The sequence below is a fragment of the Peromyscus leucopus genome, chromosome 18, assembly GCF_004664715.2.
Source record: "Peromyscus leucopus breed LL Stock chromosome 18, UCI_PerLeu_2.1, whole genome shotgun sequence".
Classification (NCBI taxonomy): domain Eukaryota; kingdom Metazoa; phylum Chordata; class Mammalia; order Rodentia; family Cricetidae; genus Peromyscus; species Peromyscus leucopus.
This window is the reverse complement of record NC_051078.1, coordinates 19,460,627-19,482,771: the sequence shown is the minus strand read 5'-3', so window position 1 is coordinate 19,482,771 and position 22,145 is coordinate 19,460,627. Positions and strand designations below refer to the sequence as shown.

The following is a 22,145-nucleotide window of genomic DNA, read 5'->3' as shown; positions in this document are numbered from 1 at the left end:
TGGGCTGCCCTTCCCCCAGAGGCTCTTCCGTATATAATTCAGATATTTTGGCTACCCACCCCTTTTATACCTTTGACCTCCTAGCTGCTGTACCTTGTCCTCCCCTTCTCCTCACATGGTCCAGCTAAGTTTGGTCATGTCCACTCAGGACTCTTCCAGATGTCCCTGCCTCTGGCTACGCTCTCCCACATATCTATAATAAACTTTCTCCTCCACCATACCTAGGAGCAGTCACGTCCTCTCCTTTCCTTTTATTTATTTATTTATTTCATCCATCCAATAGTTTGACAGGTCAGGTCCTGAGGCCCCTTCCACAAGGAGACTCTAGATGACCTCAGGAGTAGTCGGAAAAGGACAATCGTTTGCTGAAAAACAAGTATTCACATAACGCGACAACCCAGCTTCCTTCAGTGAAAACAAAAACCACCAGCTACTCAGGTAAGAACAGTAAAGCTGAGGAGGTAAAGGAAACAAACTGGAACCCTGAGCGTAAGACTTGCTGTTTTTTTTTTTTTTTAGAAAAGCTCACAGCAGGCACCCACACTTTCAAACTCCTGCTGCGATCTCAGGGAGATGCCAATCATTACGTGCTGCATTTTTGTACAGTGCTTGGTGGACAGAGAATCTGGCTGCAATTATGGGTTTATTCTGGATTGGGCCCAGCATACAGCATAAAACAGTACCATAAACCAAGTCTGCACTTTGTCACACAGACATACACCCCAGAAGGGCGTTTCTCAACCCTGCTCTCCCCCAAACAGGGCCTTTGGCAATGTAAAGTGGGACATTTTTGTAGTGTAGCAACGTGAGGGTACTGGCATCTACTGGCATCTAGCAGGTAAAGGCATCCTACATCACCCCCTTCACCCCCACCGAAGAATCAACGGAGCCTGTTAATGGCCTGATGTCGCGCCTGAATAGAAGGGGTGATTGATTTGTGACAGGGGAGAGTGGTTTTGGCCGCTGCCTCTTGGGGGTCACCAATCTTCAAATACTAATCCTTAGGCCAACCCAATGCTGATGGCAGAGAAATGGATCACCAGAAGTCCTGGAATGCAAGCCAGATAGAGGCGACATTATTTCCTTTTTGTCTAAAACAATACGTCATCCTCAAGACCAGGTTTTTGGGTCCTTTCTGCTGTCATCGCCGGCGGCGGCCTCCTTGGGCTTTTCTGACAATGGCAAACCGAAACCCGAAGCCCTTTGGCGCCAGGATTTCTGCGTGGGTTGTGGGTTTCTTCCCCCTTTTCAGCCATGAGCTGTGGGGGGGGGGGGGAAGCAAAACACTTGGGGAATGAGGTGTTTTCATAACGTCATCTGTTTAGTCTAGATGAGGAATGTTGCTCTTTCACGACAGGAAAGCTGTGGATTCCAGAAGCTGCAACTCCGACCGACCGGAGACTAGCCTGCACCGGGGCGTCCTGCACCCCGGAGTCCATCCTGTGGCCTTTGCCTCGCCGAGGGTGGCGGGAACCCCGTGGGGCGACACCCGATCTCGGTGGCTCCGGGCCGGTTCCGAGTGCTCAGGCAGCTCCGGACGCGGAGAGTAGGGACGACTGGGGATGGGGAAGTGATTGGGTGGGTGGGGGGGAAGCCGCCGGTGCGCGGGAAGCCGCAGGAAGAGGCGGGATTCCGGTCTTTTGTCTCTCGGCCAGAGCTCGGCACCCGCAGCGGGAGCCTCGCTGTGCGAGCCGGCCGGGACCCCGCGCTGGGCGTGGCCGGAGCGGTGGGCGTGGCGAGCGAGACCACGCCCCCCGCGGCGAGTCTTTAAAAGCGGGCGCGCGCGCTGCGGCCGGTTTTCCCCCCCGAGCCGCCTGCGGGTTTCCTCGGTGCCCCGGCCTCGCTAGCTCCGCCCGCTCGCCGCGTGCTCCCGCCTCCCTCTCGGGTGAGTCCTAGGCAGCCCGCGCCGCCCTGCGGTCCCTGTCATCTCCACCCCTGCTCCCCACGGTGCCCCCACCCACCCTCCCACTTCTGTCCCCGCTAGAGGCGGGGTCCTCTAGCACACCTGCTGTCGCCCCGTGGCCATCCCTGCCCTGGGACCTCGTGTCCTCGGGGGGGTGGGCAGGTAAACCATCCCCGGTGACCTGGGGACGAGGCGAGCTGGGGAGTTTCTCGTGGCTGCCCAGCTCCTCCTTTTTGTAGCCTTCGGCTCCCTCCCCGGGTCGATTTTCCCCTTGCCTTCGGGTAGGAGGGGGTTAGAAGCGCCGGTGCTCCTGGACCCCGAGTGGGTGTGCATGGCCAGCCTGGCCGAGCTTCTCGGGATCTGGGTGGGGGTGCTCTAGGGTGGGTGGTAGGCGCCTCCACAGCCGCCTTCCCCCTCCTCCCCCAGCCCCAGTTCTTCCCCTGCCGCGGAACGGAGCTCCTGGCCATCGCCTTTGTTCGGTGGTCTCTGCCCACCAGGCTCGGGATCTTAAACGTGTGAGAAACCCGAGTGAAATTCCAGTGGGTCGTTCCTAGCTTTTCCCCGCACTGTCTACCTTTGAGGTACAACGGGGGATGCAAAATTGCCCGATTGAGAAATTCTGCAACAGGTCCTAAAAGTCACCACCTGGGGTTCAGAGCTGGAGTCTGGTCTAGGCATTCCTGGAGTGGAGGGGAGTGCTCTGGGAACTTCTGCCCCCCTTGGAAGCCAGGACGTCGAACCGTGTTTGTTTACATAATTACTCAAAAGTTTGACCTCTTTTGTTTGAACTGAGAACCACGTACATTTTTTTTTTTTTTTTACTTTACAAATGCTTTTTTAAAAAAAAAAAAATACAGAAAACAGAACATACTGGATGTAGTAATTTTTTAACTTGGGCAACGAAAATAGTTTAGTTATTGACTTTCCTGATCTGTGTTACGTCTCTACTTGCATAAAAACCGAGACTCCAAAAAGGACAACCACAAGGTGTACTGTCCTTGTACCCAGATTCTTCAAGAAAGTTAAAAGGTAGATTTCCAAAGAGTCGCACAATCTCAAAACTGCATACAAGTGGTGTTTGTGATCTTATTCTCTACCATTCTGCTGGAGTTGTTACTGATTATTACCTCCAAAGGCTTTTTGGCCCCTGTATTCTTTTTATGGCCAGTAGCCATAGAAGTCTATATCCCAGGAGTCTTTGGAACACTGTTTACTTAGTTATCTTGAATATGGTTGGAGCACACCTGAGCACTAGTTAACTAATAAGGAAGGAACAAAGTAAAATGAGGTGCAATTGTGGGAAGCAGAGATTTGTTAACAGATTTTGTCCAAAGTTCTTACCATAAATTGTTAGCAGATTCCTCCCAGTGTTTTCAATTTTTTTTTTTTTTTTTTTTTTTTTTTTTGGCTGATAGGGAGTATGCTGGAGACCACACTCAAAGCCATACTGATTGGAGGACTTTCCTGTTGAAATTGCACAATTGTGGACTTGAGGGAAATCGGATCTTTATCAAAAGATAGCATACTTGTTGGTATAGGGCCGGGGGAGGGGGAACAGCAGAAAATGAGATGCTAGGTCCAGGCATAACCCTGTCAATAAATAGTTATGGAGAGCTCGAGTCTTTCATTTTTGTTCTGTTACAATTTAGACGGATCAGATGAAATGGAGGGAGGGAGCCCTCTAAGGGAGAGGAGACCTCATGGGGAGGGCAGGAGTGTGACTCCTGGGTCACCGGTTTGGTGCCCTTAACAAGTTAACTGACTCTCTGGTCTCAGTTACTTCCTCTTATGAAATGGGTGTAATAGCATACTTGCTGGGGGGTGGGGTGGGTGCGGGGTGTGTGTGAAAGGGTAGGAGGTGGGAAGGGAGGGTGTGTGTGTGTGTGTGTGTGTGTGTGTGTGTGTGTGTGTGTCTGTGGTGAATTCCTCATGCTTTTAGACCACAGCCCTGGTGTGTGTGTGTGTGTGTGTCTGTGTCTGTGTCTGTGTCTGTGTCTGTGTCTGTGGTGAATTCCTCATGCTTTTAGACCACAGCCCTGCTGTGTGTCTGTGTGTCTGTGTGTGATGGATTCCTCGTGCTTTTAGACCACAGCCCTGGTGTGTGTGTGTGTGTGTGTGTGTGTCTGTGTGTCTGTGTGTGTCTGTGTGTCTGTGTGGTGGATTCCTCGTGCTTTTAGACCACATTCTGACTTTCCTGAAACTTGAATGGTTCTTGGTGGACGTCTTCTGAGAGAGAGCTGGCTTTCCCTGGAACAGCATCTCCCAGACCTTCCCTCCATCTGCAGACCTTCAGAGGTTTCCTCAAGGCTCACCACTGCCTGGACTGGCATTGGCTTGCTACCTCTTGGGTTCTGTTGGTTGGGCATCACTAGGCATCCTCTCTGTGCCTTAACTCCCTAGGGATACTTTTTTTGTGTGTGTCACAGGCCTTTTTACAGTCCTGTGAAGTATGTGGACCTCTACTCTAAATATGTGCTTTTTTGTTTTGTGGTGTTTGTAGTACTGGGGGTCGAACCCAGGACCTTGTGAATCCTAAGGGAGTACTCTGAGTGGAACTACAATCAGCCCTTTTGATTTTCCATTTTGAGACAAGGTTTTGCCAAGTTTCCAAAGCTGGCCTTGAACGTTAGATTGTCCTGCCATAGTCTCCCAACTAGCTGGGATTACAAGTATGTGCCACTGTGCCTGATCCAAAACGTTTTTAAATCTATAAAAGATACTGTGTGTAGGAATGAGTGAACCAGACCCAGATTTAAAGGAATTGTGTTTCTTACATTAAAAACTTAGGTCTAGAGGAGTGTTTCTCATTCGCACTCTGGGAAGCCTGGCACAATTTCTGGTTGTTAATCCTGTTGTAAGTCGTAGAGGAAGAACCGACCACAATGCATTGCGTGTGAATTATTTTCAAAGACTAGCAGGGTTCTTACATTCTCATGATTTCCTTGTGTCAACAGTACTAATTAACTGCTTTTAATTAGTAATAGACGGTCAGGCAGATTATGATACATGAAGATGAAGGGACTTGACAGTTAACTGTAGGACAGATTTCCTGGTGGCCTCACCAGAGAAAAATGGAGAGAGTGAGCTTTGTTGGTGTTCTGAATCACATCGGTAATTTTGTTTTCATGGTTAATGCACAGTTAATATCTGTCAAGTCTTCCATCCATAGAATGGGATCATGATAGTGCCTACTTCAGTTAGGATTAAGTTAATAAGCTACTTAACGTAAATGAAGATGGTAAACATTACAGGAGTATTTGCAATGGCCACTACCTGCTGTGCAGCAGACACTGTTGTAAGGATTTTGCATATATTGTTTAATTTCAGAACCGCTCGATGATATAAACAAGCATTATTGAAATAAGAGAACTGGCAGATGAGACCTAATCAAATTTTATCGTTTGCCAAATAAGCAGGATCATAGCATCTAAGTCCATGGAAAGGTCACGAAGATGTTGAATTGTTTGAATAGTGTATCTGGTCATATTCCCTGACTGGGGATTGCTATGGCATATGTTGGGTCCAGAGATTACCAGACTTACAGCATGGATACATTTAATTATAGTATGTGACGGGGCAGGCACCGTTCACATCCATGTCAAAAATGTTGCCATACTCCCGTTGAAGGCATCGTGGTAACAACATGGGACATTATTTAAAACAGAGAGGCCGAGTTTACTCCGTTGAAGGGAGGCTTCTTTCCGTGGTGAAATTAGACTTGGGTTAACAGAGAGGAGAAGGAGGTTTTGTTGGAAGTTACAGTTTGAGTGGGCGTTGACTCCATTGAACGGGTGAATTCTGGGTGGGCAGGAATAAGACGGAGAACTCTCGGTGATTTGAGTGATCTCAGTCTTTAATGTTCCTGTGGGGAAAAAAAAAACGAACAAAAAACCCGGAGGAGTTTTAGGGATACCTTCAAAACATGAGTCTGCTCTGCTGCTTTGGAGGTCAGTGGCCTCAGGAGTCACGCACAGTTGAACTTGGTGCCCTGTCGAGGCCCAGTGCTGTTTCTGAAGAAGAGGAGGCCTGAGTGGAGTTGCTGGAGCTCTTCCAGGTCCCCTTTACCTGCTGTCTCATTAAATCCTTCTCCATTTCCAAATGACAGTCCAGGGAGTCGCAGCTCAGAGGTGCAGGACGTTGCTAGGATCCCAGAGGCGGTGGCAAAGCCCTAAGTATTTCCAGTTCTAACTTCCACATTCGTGGTATTGTACCGGAAGTGTCAATAAGAGGTCTCGAGGTAGTGTGTACTTCAGTTTTCAGGGCGGACATGTTACAGTGATTGTTAGTGCCCCACCTGGGCCGAACCTGATCTTCCTCAAGGAATGCACTCTCAATGATATGCAAGATAAAACCATTTTACTACCTCAGTAAAATGAAAACGGTGCTAAAATTTGTTTCTACCGTTTGCGTGTGTGTGTGTGTGTGTGTGTGTGTGTGTGTGTGTGTGTGTGTGGTGTAAACGTGTTTGTATGGGTGTGTGCATGTGTGTGCACATGCAGGTAGAGACCAGCAGTCAGAGTTGGGTGTCTTCCCTGATAACTGTCCTACTTTGTTTTATTTTTGATAAGGTCTCTCACTAACCCTAGAGCTCAGGAATTAAGCTATGACGGCTAAGCTATGACGGCTAAGAGTTCTAGAGCTCTACCTCTGTTTCCGCAGTGTTGAGACTGCACACACACACACACACACACACACACACACACACACACACACACGCTGCTATGACCAGCTCTTGTGTCCGTACTGGGGACCCGTACTCAGGTCGCTGCCCCGTGAGCCTGTGCCACGGACGATTTGCTGACTGGGCTGTGTCGCCAGCCCTGTTTCCATATTTTTAAAAATCATCTTATGTATGCATGGAGGCATGTGTACGACATCTGTGCCTGCTCCCTGAGGAGGCCAGGAGAAGGTGTTGGATGGCCAGAACTGGAGTTACAAAAGGTTGTAAGCTATCATGGGGGTGCTAGGAACTGAACCCAGGTCCTCTGAAAGAGCAGCAAGTGCTTTTAACCACAGAGTCACCTCTCCAGCCTGTTTACGTATCTTTACCACCAAAGAACAAGTCTCTAGGAAATAGACACTCTCCCGTATAATTCTTTTTTGTGTGTATGTACTTGTGTGTGAGTGTGTTTACCCATAGTCCACAGTGTCTTTATTGCTGTCCATTTATATTTTTTTGAGACAAGATCTCACCAGGCATGGAGCTCCCCATTTCTTTTTAAAAGCTGGACTGGCTGGCTAGAGAGCCCCTGAGATCCTAATGCCTTCCACCCCTAGCTCTGAAATTATAGTGCACACCATCACCTTTTTATGTGGATGCTCGAGATCTGAACTCAGGTCCTTCTTCATGCTTGCTCAGCAGACTCATTACTTACTGAACCGTCTCTCTTGCCTCTAACTCTTATCTTCAGCTCCTAAACCAATACATGGTATACGGCTGATTGATAATGCCTTGGTTTGGTGCGCAACCCAAAATCGAAGTCTCATGCGTGTGACCTGGGTGCTCAGTGAGGCGCACCTCCAGCCCCCAGGATGTAGTTGTTGAATTATATTTCGATTGAGTATTTCATAAACAGCAAATAATTACACACTTAGAAGCCGCCTCTCCCCCAGAGGAACCTACAGAAACGAATTCAAAGGTTAGCTGGATGGAGGGGGGGGGCGGTCAAGTGCCTTCATAGGCAAGAGTTAGGAGGAGAGAGAGAGAATGGATATATGAGTATTCAGAATGAAGTTTACACATTCCCTTAGGCCCGGGGCATAGGCCAGTCATCCCGGCTACTTGAAGAGGCTGCGTCAGGAGGATCACAGTCCATGGCCTACCCGAGCTAAGAGCAGGGTCACAGCTAGCTGAAACAATTCGGGGAGACAGCTTAGTGCCTCCAATTTTTTAAAGAAGTAAGTACTAGGCTGGGGGATATAAGTCAGTGGGGGAGCACTTTGCCTAGCATGCGCAAGGCCCGGGGTTCAGTCCTCAGTAACACCCACAGAAACTGAATATTGTGACATGATGGGAGACACGGTCATCTGGGTGTCTGCTGCGCAAACACCGTCCTCCCGAATTCTCAGAGCTCAGTCAAGAAGGCCCCGCTGTCCCCCACTTGCCACGAGGGCAGCGGCCGACACCGTGTGGGCTGCACGGCTCGGGTTCTCACGGCACCGTTCCTCAGCCAGGGTTTAGTGTCGGAGGGCCGGGGTGAAGATCTGGCTGTCTTAGAAGCTAGATGGAATGGGTGGGTAGCAGGTTACCAAGACACGACGAAACCGTTGTAGGCGCTGTTGTGTTTATTAGACTAAATAGGTAGCTGGAGCAGCAGCAGGAAAAAAAAATCTTCAGCTAGGATGACGTGAAGCCTAATTTCGCATGAATGGCACCTTTCAAATATAAGTGTTGCCAAAAGCTATTGTATAGGGCAGTGCCATTAATTTATATCCTTTAAGGAGCTACTCTTCCCCCAAATGGGGCTCAAGATGACACTGGTTGGTAAAAAACATTCCCCTTTTGAGAGAGCAGACAATAGCCAAGTTTCTAGGGTAACAGTGAAGTGTTTGACGCGGAAGTGTTGAAGCTGGAAGTGTTTAAAGTCTGGATCTATGCACAGAGCCACACCAAAACGTCAGTATTAGAGATCGGGTGACTTAAAAACGCCTAAGTGGGGGTCACGGACACTTGAATGCACAGGTCCAGTCCTCTAAGGTGCCAAAGACAGAACCAGCAGTATAAGAATGACTTGACCCATGGGGCTGGAGAGTTGGCTCATTGGTTAAGAGGACTTGGGATTTGGTTCCCAGGACCCACCAGATGGCCCCAAACCAGCTGTTGGTCCAGTTTCAGGGATCTGTTGCCCCCTCCTGGCGTCTACCAGCATTGCAGCCATGTGAACAAAGACATCTGAGCAGGCAAAAAAAAAAAAAAGCTCACATATATGAAGTAAAAATAGATCTAAAAAAAAAAAAAGCCATTGAGAATGACTTGACCCATGTGGTCACTTTGCAAGTCTCATTGGTTCCCTGGAGAAGGGTGACTTCACACCAGGTGAGTCAGTCAGCCTCTAGTCACGGCTCGGAGGGCTAAGTCTCTTGGATTTGGATTGGGTGCTTTAGACCGAGGAGAAGCAGGAAGGTTTCACACCTACGTGTTGGCATGGAAACCAAGCATTTTCGTCTAGTGCCTCGGGCAAATACTAGTTCCGCGGGCCACAGTGAAAACCCGAGAACGAGAGCGAGAGCAGAAAACGCTGCCGGGGTTTGTCCTACGCTGCACGGCGTGCGTATGGAGAGGGATTTCATTTGTGGTCTTAGCGTTCCGTCCAGGAGCCCGGAGGATTGGGGCAAGGCACGCAGCCCAGACTGCTCGGTGCAGATCCAGTCTGCCGTGATTAATGTCAGCTGTTGTCGAGGAGCGTGGCCAAAGGCTTGGAGGAAAGGGAAAAAAAAAATAAATAAATAAACACTGAAGCCTTGCATTTCTTACAAATATGCACAGCGACGCCAGGGCTAGAGGGTTATCATATGTTCTCCTGCCAGATTCGGGTCCCGTCCCCAGGGGTTCAGACCAAACGTGTGAAGTTGAACTTCATTTCTCTAGACAGCCAGTGCTGGGAGTGTGAGCGTTTTTACACTTACGCATTTTAATGTCCGGGAAGGAGGCTGATGAGTGAGTGACTGATCCGCTACGGGTTTCCTTGACTTGGTGGTCCTGCGGCTAGGATGCTTGGAGGTTGTTCCGTGGGTTTCCTTACCGATGGAGGATTTTATCTTTCCCGCATCTCTGTGGTGAGAGCTACCTTCCCCAGTTTATAAGACAAGCCCAACGTTGCAAAAAAAAAAAAAAAAAAAAAAAAAAGTCCAAGCCAGCCCGCCCCTCTGCTCTTCTTTTCATCGTGGAATGGGTATACATACAAAACAGGGTCACAGGAAGAGCAACTGATGATAGCTACCCGTCCACTGTCCTAAAACAGAGAACAAAAATCCCACTCAGGCTTCCTGGGGCTGTTCTTGCCTATAGCGAAGAAAAGGCTCTTCAAGACTTCTTAGAAAAGCCCTTGAGATGGAACTTTAATGTCTAGATACACACGATATGAACTGCTAGCAAGTGGCCAAGGCTGAGATGTGGCAGACGTGAGGAATCAAGGAACATAGCAAGCGGAATGTTGTAGAAGGCCCGGGTGTTTCCTGAGCTTGGCCATAGTCACCATTGGCTGCAGTGGCGTGCACAGGGTGTTACGGGCAGACTTATCAGTGAATTTAAAATACCTGTTACCACATAAAGAAAGGGACATACTAACTCCTTTAAATAAAAAACAAACAAACAAACAAACTAAATCCAAACTGCATTTCACAACATAAATGATCAGTTGGGTTTCTTTTGTTTAAAATGTGTCCGAACGTTATCCAGGACAACGTAATCTAACCTTGGTCTTGCTAGAGTTCTGTTTCCTCGTTGAGATTGCTCCAGAGAGAGATAACAGGATCAAAAGAAAGCTGGCAACCCGGCTGAAACTAAATCGTCCGTGTTTAATATGAGGGGCACACCTTGATAACAGGAGTGCCTCAATAGCCCAGTGATCACCTGCGAACCTGGCCCGAACCTCTGGCCTCCGTAGGACTCACGAGGGACCCTCACTCCAGCAGACGCCTCTTGCACCCGTGAGCACCGCAGAACCCAAGTGGGTCTCCTTGGAGGCCAGGGCAGCCAGCATGGCCGCTGGCCCTTCAGACCCCAGCCACTGCGGGCTCTTGGAGCTAGCCAGTGTTTTGTGCCTTGGGTTAAGTCAGGCATAAGTTTCGATCACCTGTTTTCACAGAGGGGATAAAAGATTGAGGCCACATCAAAAGGCAGGGCGGAGGAGATGGTCTCACGGCAAGCCTTTAACAGTTAACCTTGGAATGCTTTTTTCGAGACAGGGTTTCTCTGTGTAGCTTTGCGCCTTTCCTGGAACTCACTTGGCAGCCCAGGCTGGCCTCGAAATCGCAGAGATCCACCTGGCTCTGCCTCCCGAGTGCTGGGATTAAAGGCGTGCGCCACCACCGCCGGGCAGAATGCTTTTATTGTATGGGCAGAAGTAGGGTTTGGTTGTTTTTTTGTTTTGTTTTGTTTTGCAAATCAGTACCTAGGACTTAGTGGTCACTAGTGATATCGGTCAAGTGTTTGTGTGGAGGAGTGTTGATCTTGGTTATCTCAAGGAACAGGCTCTGATTTCACAGGGTTTGGAAATGAAATTCAACGGCTCATAAAACTGAGGTGTTCCCGGAGAAGCTGAAACACAGCCAATCAGAGAAAGGTGTCTCTTCCTCCAGGTTGGCTCCCTGGGTTCCCTGTTTACAGGAACCAGCACCTCTCTTCCTTATTCACCCTGTTTTAAAAGCACAGCTCTGGGTTTACCTTTCGCTGAACTGGATTGGCAAGAGGTTTTGTGTTCATACCTGGCTGAGGGTTGCCATGGTGCGAGCGGTTGGTTTGGTCCAGAATTCATGTTGTAACCCAAACTCCCAGTGTTGGGAGGCGGGGCCCGGCAAAAAAAAAACTGAGGACTGAATGGATTAACGCCACTCTAAAAAGGTTCTGGGGGTGGGTTTCCTTCCTTGCTCTTCAGCCGTGTGAGGACAGTGTCCCTGTATTGAAGACACGGTCTTGCAAGCAGAGACCAGGGTCCCACAGCGGACGCCAAGCCTGCCAGCACCTTGGTCTTGAACCTTCCTGACTTCAGAACTCTGAGAAATACATTTCTGCTTTTTTTTAACCAATCATCCAGACTGAATCTGTTAGGGCGGCACAAACCGGGCTGAGATCAGCAGAGCCGGTGCCATGGGAACGAGTGCTTTCAAAGCTGTGTGTGGTGACGTCCCGTACGGGAATCCTGCTTGACATGACCTGTTGGGCTCAGCAGATGACTCTGGCACGATCCCAGGCTCCTAGAGGAGACACTAGACCAAACAAAGACAGTAGAATGCCCGGATTGCTTCTTAGCGGACACTGCACACGCCGATGCTTCTGAGAAAGTCCAGATGTATTCTGGTTGGCTGGAGCCCCTGTTTGTCTAGCTCAGCATGTAAGCCTCTTCCTCCTGCCCCGGGGTGTGCGGCTGGCTCAGCCTTTCTTGCTGGTGCCGAAGACATGCTTCTGTCCGTCAGCCTTGCCTCGGTCCCTTGGGTGGCCTGCTGTCATATCCCTGGAGTAGGTTTTTTTTCTAAAACAGAAGTACCGACGTTTTCAAGAGGATGAGTACCCTGGCGATGCACACCCCTGGTGGTCATGGCACAGCATGACGTCTCTGCCTTGCTCTGTTTCCTTTTGCTCTATCTAACATACCCGGAGCTGGATTGCATTATCAAGGAGTCTGTTTTGGCTGAGAGTTCTGGTGGCCGTGAAGTCTAGGATTGGTCACCACAGAGCTAACACGCTGTCCCGTGTGCAGCAGAGTGGAAGGGTGAACAGGAAGCGTGTTCCTACAGAGCATTGCCTTCTAACAGCCCTCTGTTGGGAGAACCAGTCCATTCCCTCTGGACACGCAATAACGGAACCCCCAGGAGCCAAATACCGACCACAAGGACCATCCCCCTCCGGCTGCCACATGGAGAACTTAAATTCCTGAAGGAGTTTGGTGGACACTAATGACACTCCAGTCCTCTCAGGTTTCTTAAATGCTTGCCTGAAGTTTGGCTTGAACTGGTCAGTTTCCAACTCACGTGAGCTGAGAGAGATGTTTCTTCCATGCTACTCTGGACGACAGTCTAGGGTGGTACCAACAGAAGAGGGGTTGTTTAAATTGTATACATTTTTAATTGTATAAATATTTAATAAAGGCCTCATTGGGAAACCTTATAGAGTTCTGGACCCACCTTTATGTTGTGTGGGAATCCATCCTCTTTTAATGTTCAAGATTGAAGGTCCCCCCCCATCAGTACTTCCGGTGTGTTCTAATTAGGTTTGTGTTTGTAAGGAAATGTCAGCTTTTATAACCAGTCGTTTCCTAGAGAGGCAAGCAACACACCCAGAGGGCTCCAAATACCCCTCACAAAAGGGAGGGCTGAAAAAAAAAAGTGTTGGGAAAAGGGATGATTCCACTGCGTGGGTACACACCAGTCCGGGATGTCAGATACAAGGTCCCTTCTTAGCAGGCTGACTTGGTGTGCTGGCACTGGGAAGCGGGGCCATTAGAGGTGCCCCGGGAGGCCAGTTTGTTAAGGAGGGTTAGAGACTGTTGCCCCTCAATCACAGGCAGTCTGGGATTCATCTTGTATTCCCCATCCCATCAGTTCCTAGATCGCGCCCAACGTACTTTCTCAGTCACTGCTGAGGAGGGGACGTGGGTGCATTTTTCCGTAGACCTGACAAACCCGCTGGAGTGGGAACACCAACGGTTGGCTGGATTAGGGGACCCTGGGGTTAGTGCAGCGCACGGCAGCTAACTTGGCAGCCATCTGGGCGGTTTGTCGTGGTGACCGCGGGGCTCGGTGGCTTGCAGTTGTACTAGCCACAGACAAGCTGTAATTGGCCCGAATGCCGGCAGGCACACCGAAGCATGCTCATCATAGCTTATGCACAGTAAATGTTAAGAATTGAACGTCTTTACAGTGAATGAAGCGTGCATATAGCAAATGACTCTGGTTAAATGTGAGATTGCCAGCTGAGTGTTTAAAGGGCTCATTAAGAAGTGGGTGTGGGAGGGGCTTTCTTCCAAACACGCCCCCCCTCCGGTTAATTCCTGTGGATTCTAGCGGCCTGTTCTGCATTCTGCTTAGATGACCCGACTCCTCCACTGAATGCAAGTCCTTTTGTCTCCTGGAAAAAGAGAGGCTGGCCGCGCCAGTTTCCTAAAGAGAGCTATAATTTGGGAGAGACCGGGCTATGCTGGGGGAACGCAGGCCTTTGAAATGCGTGGCTCAGGAAGAAGCGGGATCTGATCCTGCGCTTCTCCTGGGCGTGGGGGAACTTAGGGCATCCTAACGCACCCTTGCATCCTTCGTTCCGCAGAATGCCTGTCTGGGGCGGTGGAAATAAGTGCGGGGCCTGCGCGAGGACCGTGTACCACGCCGAGGAGGTGCAGTGTGATGGGCGGAGCTTCCACCGCTGCTGCTTCCTGTGCAGTGAGTATCCTCCCCTCCCGTCATCTGCATCTCCCGTTCCGAGAACTGTGTATACAAAAGCTCCAGGTTACCTTGTGAAGAAAAATAACTCCAGCTGAGAGTCGCATTTTAGCGCGGCAAGTGGTTTGTGTCTCTGTGTCTTTGGTCTTAGGACACCGGGGACCCGGCCCTCCACTCGGGCCATTTGCCCTCCTCTGCAGTCTGTCACCCGTGTCCCCGTTTCAGTGAGGGCTTGGTGGCGGTTGGCAGTCTGGCACACCCTGTGTGTGTTTGGCTTGGTTTTGATAAGTAAGTTGATCTTTGCCAGTTGGCCGAGTTCCTTTCTGACGTTTTGTTTTGTTTTGTTTGGGGGAGGGGGGGTTTGAGACAGGGTTTCTCTGTGTAGTTTTGGTTGCCTGTCCTGGATCTCGCTCTGTAGCCCAGGCTGGCCTGGAACTCACAGAGATCCACCTGGCTCTGCCTCCCAAGTGCTGGGATTAATGGTGTACACCACCACCACCCGGCCATCTGACATATTCTTAGCATACCGCAGACTGGGGTCAGTCTATGAAATTAGTTTCAGAAGCTCAAATTTGACCTTCTATGGTATTGTTAGGTACTAGTGGTTACTGGTATTCTTAATTTGGGAGAGTAAAGGACACCAAGGGTCCCTATAGGCACCATGGGAATTATTGTTATTTATATAACAACATATATCTGTGTGTTCTGAAGAGTAAACACCCCATAATAAGAGAAATAAGAAGAGAGGAACCTCCTTCACAAGACACAGAAGTCTAAAGTTTCAAAGCGGTAGCATCATGGCTTGAGAAAGCCTCCTCATCAGTCACCATGAGTCAAATGATAGAACTTTCCTTAATGAAGAATCCATGCATGCAGAGTTCCGCCTTATAGCGATAACAGTGAGAAGTACTGTATTGTAAACACAGTTTAAAGATAAAGAGTCCATATTTTAAGCATAAATTTACCGGGCCAGGTGTGGTAGCACAGACCTTATCCCAGCACTCAGGAGGCAGAGACAGGCAGATCTCTGAGTTTGAGGCCCTCCTGGTCTACATATCAAGTTCCAAGGCAGCCACGTGACTTTGAGGAAACACTGAGACCCTGTCTCCAAAAACTGCTTACATTAAGAATTAAACTTCAGGGGAGAAAAAACTTTCAAATGTGGCTTGTCTCATCTTCATAGATGCCAGCCTTCAAGTTGTCTGGACCAGCGTACATACAGTATGACAGCTTCCCAGTAAAAACTAACAGGACGCCGTGCTTACAAAAAGTAAAATTATTACACAGGCACGTTTTTCGTGACTTCATAATGGCTGTTCCTCAGATTTGGTTGAACTGTTTCTTTTCCGAGGCCATGGCTTTTTTCTCTTTGTGATTTTTTTTTTAAAGGGGAATCTATAGTTTAACTATAACTATAGGCATGTAACTAAGCAAAATGTTGAAAATCTGAAATGCAAATACTTCAGGAATTGTTCTCGTTTTCTTCTAGGTTAAGCCCCGCTGCTTATACCATAACAAAATCAGTGTTTATTTACAAACTGTCAGGGTCTTCAGCGGTCAGCTTTTCTCTTTCCTAATGCCTCTCTCAGCTGACTGAAACTTTACAAAGGAATTCAGGGTCACTTACCAATCTGTGACAATTCACTGCGGAGATCAGGGCTGAGGCAGGAAGAGGGTGACACCCCAGGAAATCATCGTTTTAAACCTGTGCTGTGGTAACATACATGGGAATTTTTGGCGTTTGCCATCTGGAGTTTGAATTTAGGATCTTGAACTTGCTAGGCAAGTGCTCTATCAGTGAGCGATATCCCCAGCCCTAACATACATATTCTTGAGGACAGGTTTTGTATGCACTTACGCTTTATTAAGGCTGTTTAGCCTAGAGATGAATAACGTTTAAGCAATTGCATGTTAGCCTTGAGCCTGAAGCTGCCATCCACGGTAGCTGTTTTTATTCTTCTAGAGAACACGGTAGTCTAAGATGTTAGAAGCCACGGCAGACCAGCCAGCCAGCTGTTCTTCTGTCCACCTCCCCGCCCTCTCTTTTAAGGGGGTGAAATTCCTCTCTCTGTCTCACTAAGCTTTGGTTTCCAGCTGCCAGACCATGCCACCAGTGAGTTCCCTCACAATGCTTTTTGGGTTTTGTTTTGTTTTTTTTTCCTCCTTCGCAAGCTGATTTGAAGTTTTAGAAAGTGAACTAATGTCTGGATAAAGCATGATGACATTTGGCAGTTTTCTGAAGTGGGGTACGTAGAACTGTCTTGTGGTAAGAAATCCATCAAGAAAGAATGCGTTCTCCTTTGAGACGGGAAACAAATGCTGGACTCAAACCACTTGATGAGTTTCAGACCCGATCCTCACTGCTGGCGAGAAGCTGGAAGAAGGATAGATTTTTTTTTTTTTTTTCTTTCTAGACTAGAGATGAACACTAGGATTTTGCATTGAAAACGTTTTATCTGGAAAGTGCTCTTAGGGGAAAGGGAGCCGCAGAGGAACTCCGAGGCACTTGCTACTCTTTCGTTCCTTATCAGGTTGTGATGTAAATATGTGGTATGACCCGGCAGAAAGAATGAGCGTGAAAGGTGGAGAGGAAGGCTTTGCTGCCGAGAGGCAGATTCTGTACGGAAACGTTTGAGTCTGTGATGCTGGAATTTTGACACTGTTGTGAAGCGGCTCTCATACATACATACCCCAGAGGAGGGTGCCTGAATCCGTAGGTGGAGTGGGCGGCCGTAGATGCCGGCTCGTGGCTTCACGGAAGCCACAGGATAAACTATGGGAGGGAGACGGCCATTGTCATTTGGAGACACCGTTGTTTTAAATATATATTGTGTATTACACACACACACACACACACACACACACACACACACACGGTTAAATGATGTTGAAAATCTAACTCTTCCCCCCCCCCCCTTAGTGGTCTGCAGGAAAAACCTAGACAGCACCACCGTGACAATTCACGATGAAGAGATCTACTGCAAATCTTGCTATGGGAAAAAGTACGGACCAAAAGGCTACGGCTACGGCCAGGGTGCCGGCACGCTCAACATGGACCGCGGTGAGAGGCTGGGCATCAAGCCAGAGAGGTGAGAGGGGACGCTTGTTACTGTGTTACCAGTGGGTAGAACGGTGGCTGCTGTTCGCCAGCCAGGAGCCTGGGAATGCCCACGCACTTAGCTTCCACTACGCAAGCAAGATGTAAGAGAACCTCTACTAAACGGCAGTGTGACCTCTGTGACATCCTTTAACGTCAAAATATTGACAGCGTTGTACTCAAAGTCTTAGTAATTATTGCAGGGAACTTCTAGCCCCTGGTGTTACCGGGAAGACACACGTCTCAGGGAAAGTGACTTAAATTAACATTCCATAGCACTTTGGGGAGCGACTGTCCTGAAACTGAGTGTCTGTATCATGAGATGGTTCTGGTATGAATCCGAGCAGTCCATGGAAAGTCCTTAGTCACTCTTTCCTCAGGAAATTACTCTCCACTAACTTAAAATTGAAACTATTTCCTGTTTCTGATGATTTCAGGGGCAGAGGACCAGAGTGCTGATCTGTTCCTTACTTAGTGCTTCATTTCGTGCGAGAGGATTTCATTTGGGACTTCCTCTCCATCTCCTTCCTTCTTCCTCTGTCCCCGATTTTGAAATGGGGTCTCCCTGCGTGGTCCAGGGACTGCCACTATAGGTCTCGAGGACACTGCTAAAATGTATTGTGCTTTTTACCCACATTTTTAAGTGCATTCCTGATTCCCAAGGTTTAATTGCAAAATTTTCAAAATACATGTTACTGCTAAACCTTCCCGTCAATGACAACTAAATCCATCCATGGCCCCCAAAGTCAGTGTTTGTATGTAGCCATGACTGGAAAAACACGATGACAAAGGGGGTGCTCTTTCTGCCGCTTCTCCCCCCTTTCCAGCAATAAGTAAGCTCTGTGTGCAAGGTGTGTGTGTGTGTGTGTGTGTGTGTGTGTGTGTGTGTGTGTGTGCAAGCTGTGTGTGTGTGCAAGCTGTGTGTGTGTGCAAGCTGTGTGTGTGTGCCAGCTGTGTGTGCAAGCTCTGTGTGTGTGGGTGTGTGCAAGCTCTGTGTGCAAGCTCTGTGTGTGCAAGCTCTGTGTGTGTGCAAGCTGTGTGTGTGTGTGCAAGCTATATGTGCGTGACCTGTGTCCGGCTGTACCCCCGCCTGTTCCTTCTCGGTGGGGCCACCTTCTGCTCTTCCTCTGGACCAGGTTTAAGGACTTCCTTTTCCCAGAAGCCTTTTAATACACAGATGAAAGGGCTTCTTTCACAGGGTCTCCTTGAGAGGTAGCACCAAAGTAAAGAACACTGTCGTTTAGACAGGCAGTGTTTTCAGGCCAGGCTTTCAACTTACTGTGTTAGCCCATCAGCAAGTTGTTTGACATCCGAGCCCCCATTTTTCATCTGTGATATGAAGTAGCCACACCCTGTGAAGCTGTTAAAAGGCCAGAAGGAGGTGATCTGTGTAAAGTTCTTTTTTCAGTTTTTTTGAGATAGGTTTTGAGTAGCTCTGGCTGTCCTAGAACTCACTCTGTAGACCAGGCTGGCCTTGAACTCACAGAGATCTGCCTGCCTCTACCTCCTGAGTGCTGGGATTAAAGGTGTGCACCACCATGCCCGGCCTATGTAGAGTTTTTGTTTTTGTTTTTACACTATTTATTTACTATTATGTATACAGTGTTCTGTCTGCATATATGCTGCAGGCCAGAAGAGGGCGCCAGATCTCGTTACAGATGGTTGTGAGCCACCATGTGGTTGCTGGGAATTGAACTCAAGTCCTCTGGAAGAGCAGCCAGTGCTCGTAAACTGGTGAGCCATCATCTCTGTAGCACCCCTGTGTGAAGTTCTTAAGGATGCATTTGGAATTTTTTTCTTGGGACTCAAATCTTCAAGTGTTAGATGTCATTTTTTAGTAAGTTTTTAACTACTTTAAAAAGCACATTGTGGAAATGTTTTCAATGTACACTATTAAGTACAACCTGAAGAAACATGCCATGATTTCATACTTTGAATCAGACAGACACACACACACACACAAAGACTGCTATATATTCAACAATTCGTGTAGAAAACTCCTAAGTGACTCTAATACAGAGTGAAGAGAGATGAAGGGGCAAAGTCTTTGAATATTCAATGAAAGAAAAATCAGCATTTCCATATTAGAGTCTGATGTGTGTGTGTGTGCTTTAACAATGTATTACACAGTGCAGCGCTGTCCTCCAGTTCACCTGCCAACTTCAGGTTCTGAAAGGCCCTGTGGCCAAGAGGATGTTTAGCATCTTCTAGTGTGCCTGCTCATGAATGGGGGAAATAATTCTGCTCAATGTGACTTGCCCTTATAACCTCTAAGTAGTGACAGAAATACCACCCTGCCACAAGAAAATGTGAAAAGCAAAACAGAGCGGAATAGCAGGGAACTTTCCAGAAGTATTTCCCATGAAGAAAATAGACTCACACTTCACCTGCCAAACAGATCCTGAGCAAAGAATCTGTAAAATATGCCTCCCTTTCCTAGTTAGGAATGACTTAGACCAGCGATGTGTTTGCAGGTGTTTTCACCTCCAGAGTAGTTCAGCGTCGACCTTGCCACCTCCTGTGAAATACAGAGCTAGCCATGATCAAGTTGGATTAATGACTGGGGGGGAGACAGAACTGCTTAGGGCAGCGCCACGGATTTCATAAATTCTGTTCACACTCGGGGAAAGATACTTAAGTTCCGGCTTGGGCTTGACCTCTAGTCCCGATGAATCCGTACAGAGGCTAAGTCAGTCCAGCTGAGCCCCTGGGCTCTTCCTTTACTCTGCTGGCTGCCTCACCCTGCCCACTTCTGAGACGGCCATGGGACAGTGTTCCTCCGTTAGCTCGCAGGAAATACGGCCTCATTCTTTTTCCCTTTCCTCAAGCGCTCAGCCTCACAGGCCTACAACAAACCCAAACACTTCTAAATTTGCCCAGAAATATGGAGGTGCTGAGAAGTGTTCCAGGTGTGGGGATTCTGTCTATGCCGCCGAGAAGATAATCGGAGCTGGAAAGGTATATAAGCTGCTGTTTCTCGCTGGTCACTGTAAGCTCCCCACCCCCCACCTCTACCCCTCCTCACCCCTACCCCACCCCCCCACCCCCATTTCTGTTTCTCACTGGTAACTGTAAACCCCCCCCATCTCCTACCCCCCCCACTTCCATTTCCCACTTAGGCAATGTATTCTGGTTTAAGATTAAGCTTTTCCAACTGAATTCCCATCGGACTCACTAATTTATGGAAGTGATAGCCGTGCTTAGCCATGTTTAAAGGAACTTTCTCATCAGGCGTGTTCTCTAAAAAGGCCAAACAGCGAGCAACCTGCTTTGTACAGGTTCTGCAGTGTAATCAGGGCTGGGACCTCAGATGGTCACATCTGGACTTACAGAAATCGCCACTGACTTCCTCTGAGCTGCTAAATTTTCATCCAGGAGGACGGCAACTTCAAAGGAGCAGACTGGGTGTGCCGCAGGGCTGGAGCCTGCTCCCAGGCAAACTGCCCTTTAGGGGTGCTTAGACTATGGACAGGGAGGAGGGCCAGGTCTGGCTTTCCAGCCGAGCCAAAGCGCAGCGTGAGGAACTTGCTCGTGGGCTGATTCTCCCCAGCCCCTTGCTGCATTAATCACACCAAAGGAAACAAGCCTCTTAAACGTCCTAACGCATCTGTCTCTTCCAGCCCTGGCACAAAAACTGCTTCCGATGTGCCAAGTGTGGGAAGAGCCTTGAATCGACAACTCTGACTGAGAAAGAAGGTGAAATCTATTGCAAAGGTAAAATTCCTTTGTTTCGACCCTCCAACGTATCACACAACCCTCCAGGTTGATGGGGCATCTGATATAAGAGCCCTGACCAGTGCAGTGTCGCCGTTTGAAAATCAGATGCAGCCATGTGTGTGACAGTGAGTGCACTCTCCCCTTCATGCCTGGGTAACGCCCACAGGCCGGGGAATCTGGCCCAACAGTGAAGTGCTTATGGAGCACACTCACAAGGCTGAGCCCCGGCCTCAGCCCGGCCTCCCCCACAGCCTTGACGTCCTGCTTTAAAGCAAAGCATATGAGCGTGTGAAGATGACAGACCTATAACTTAGCAGGACTTCATGTTTATAAGTCAGCAGGATCGAACTACCCTGCAGTGGAAATTCCTGGCCTTTGCTTCACACAAGGATGCTTGTAACAGAGCACACTTTAGATCTTAAACTGACCTCTGACGGGAGTCTACAGTTTGCTTTTATGGACATTTGTCTCAAGCGGTGAGGCCACCGGTTAAGAACTCCGACTAACTCTCCCTCCCTCTCCTTTGTAGGGTGCTATGCAAAGAACTTTGGGCCCAAGGGATTTGGCTACGGTCAAGGAGCAGGGGCCCTTGTTCATGCACAGTGATGGTGTGAACCCAGAACGAGGCACCGCACCCAGAATCTTCACTACCAAGCACAGGTGGCCTTCCAGCACCCACTACTGGTGAAACTCGACCAGTACACGGCGGCACTGTGCACCACACCCCTACCTGCGCAGGCGGGCTGGACGAGACAGCACTCTGCTCGCTCGCTCATTCACTAGCATTTAAGAGCATCTCTCTTACATCTGAAATAAAGTTTCGGCTTGATCTGGGTACTGTCTCTCAGTTATCCTTTTGGAGGAGCTGTTGTGATTTTAGGTAGCGGAAGATCATTTGGTTTCTTCCTCCAGGGAAAAGCACCCCCCAGATTAAAAAAAAAAAGTGTTAGACAATCAACTCCTTGCGGCACCAGGCTAACACTGACACTGTGGAAGTTGAAAAGGTTTTAAAACATCATTTTTGAGAATCCCTTATCTATACAGCAAAGTGCGATCGTATCACTCCTAGCGCACCTCCGAATGTCATGGTTTGTTTTGAGGTGCCCTCCATCAGCTTGAGGAGCTACTGGCCATTAGCAGCTGTTTGGGGTGGGGGTGGGCTATCATTCTCTTTTGAAGGTATGGCCACTGGCAGGTTTCCATGTTCCCACGCCCACACTCACTCATGGGCAGATCCTTTTATCAGTCACGCTGCATCAACTCACGGTTGCCAGGCATCACATCTCAGAGGCGGCAGCCACCACGGCAGCCCCTCTTCCCCATCTGCCCGCTACAGTC

The 22,145-nt window shown here is 48.7% G+C and overlaps 1 protein-coding gene across 1 annotated transcript; it reads left to right on the top strand.

Moving 5' to 3' along the window:
- Positions 1-1,776: 1,776 nt before the first annotated feature.
- On the top strand, positions 1,777-21,642 carry Csrp2 (cysteine and glycine rich protein 2). The gene is made up of 6 exons (XM_028873041.2): positions 1,777-1,885; positions 13,881-13,993; positions 16,914-17,082; positions 19,919-20,048; positions 20,711-20,804; positions 21,337-21,642. Exons 2-6 carry the CDS (start codon positions 13,882-13,884, stop codon positions 21,411-21,413), a joined length of 582 nt encoding a protein of 193 aa, XP_028728874.1. The 5' UTR covers positions 1,777-1,885; position 13,881; the 3' UTR covers positions 21,414-21,642.
- Positions 21,643-22,145: the final 503 nt, after the last annotated feature.

Excerpts from the sequence above, each read along its gene's own strand:
- Csrp2 (XM_028873041.2), top strand. The coding sequence starts at position 13,882 with ATGCCTGTCTGGGGCGGTGGAAATAAGTGCGGGGCCTGCGCGAGGACC. Across the intron at positions 13,994-16,913 it reads CCGCTGCTGCTTCCTGTGCA|TGGTCTGCAGGAAAAACCTA; the intron begins GTGAGTATCCTC and ends CCCCCCCCTTAG. Across the intron at positions 20,805-21,336 it reads AGGTGAAATCTATTGCAAAG|GGTGCTATGCAAAGAACTTT; the intron begins GTAAAATTCCTT and ends TCTCCTTTGTAG.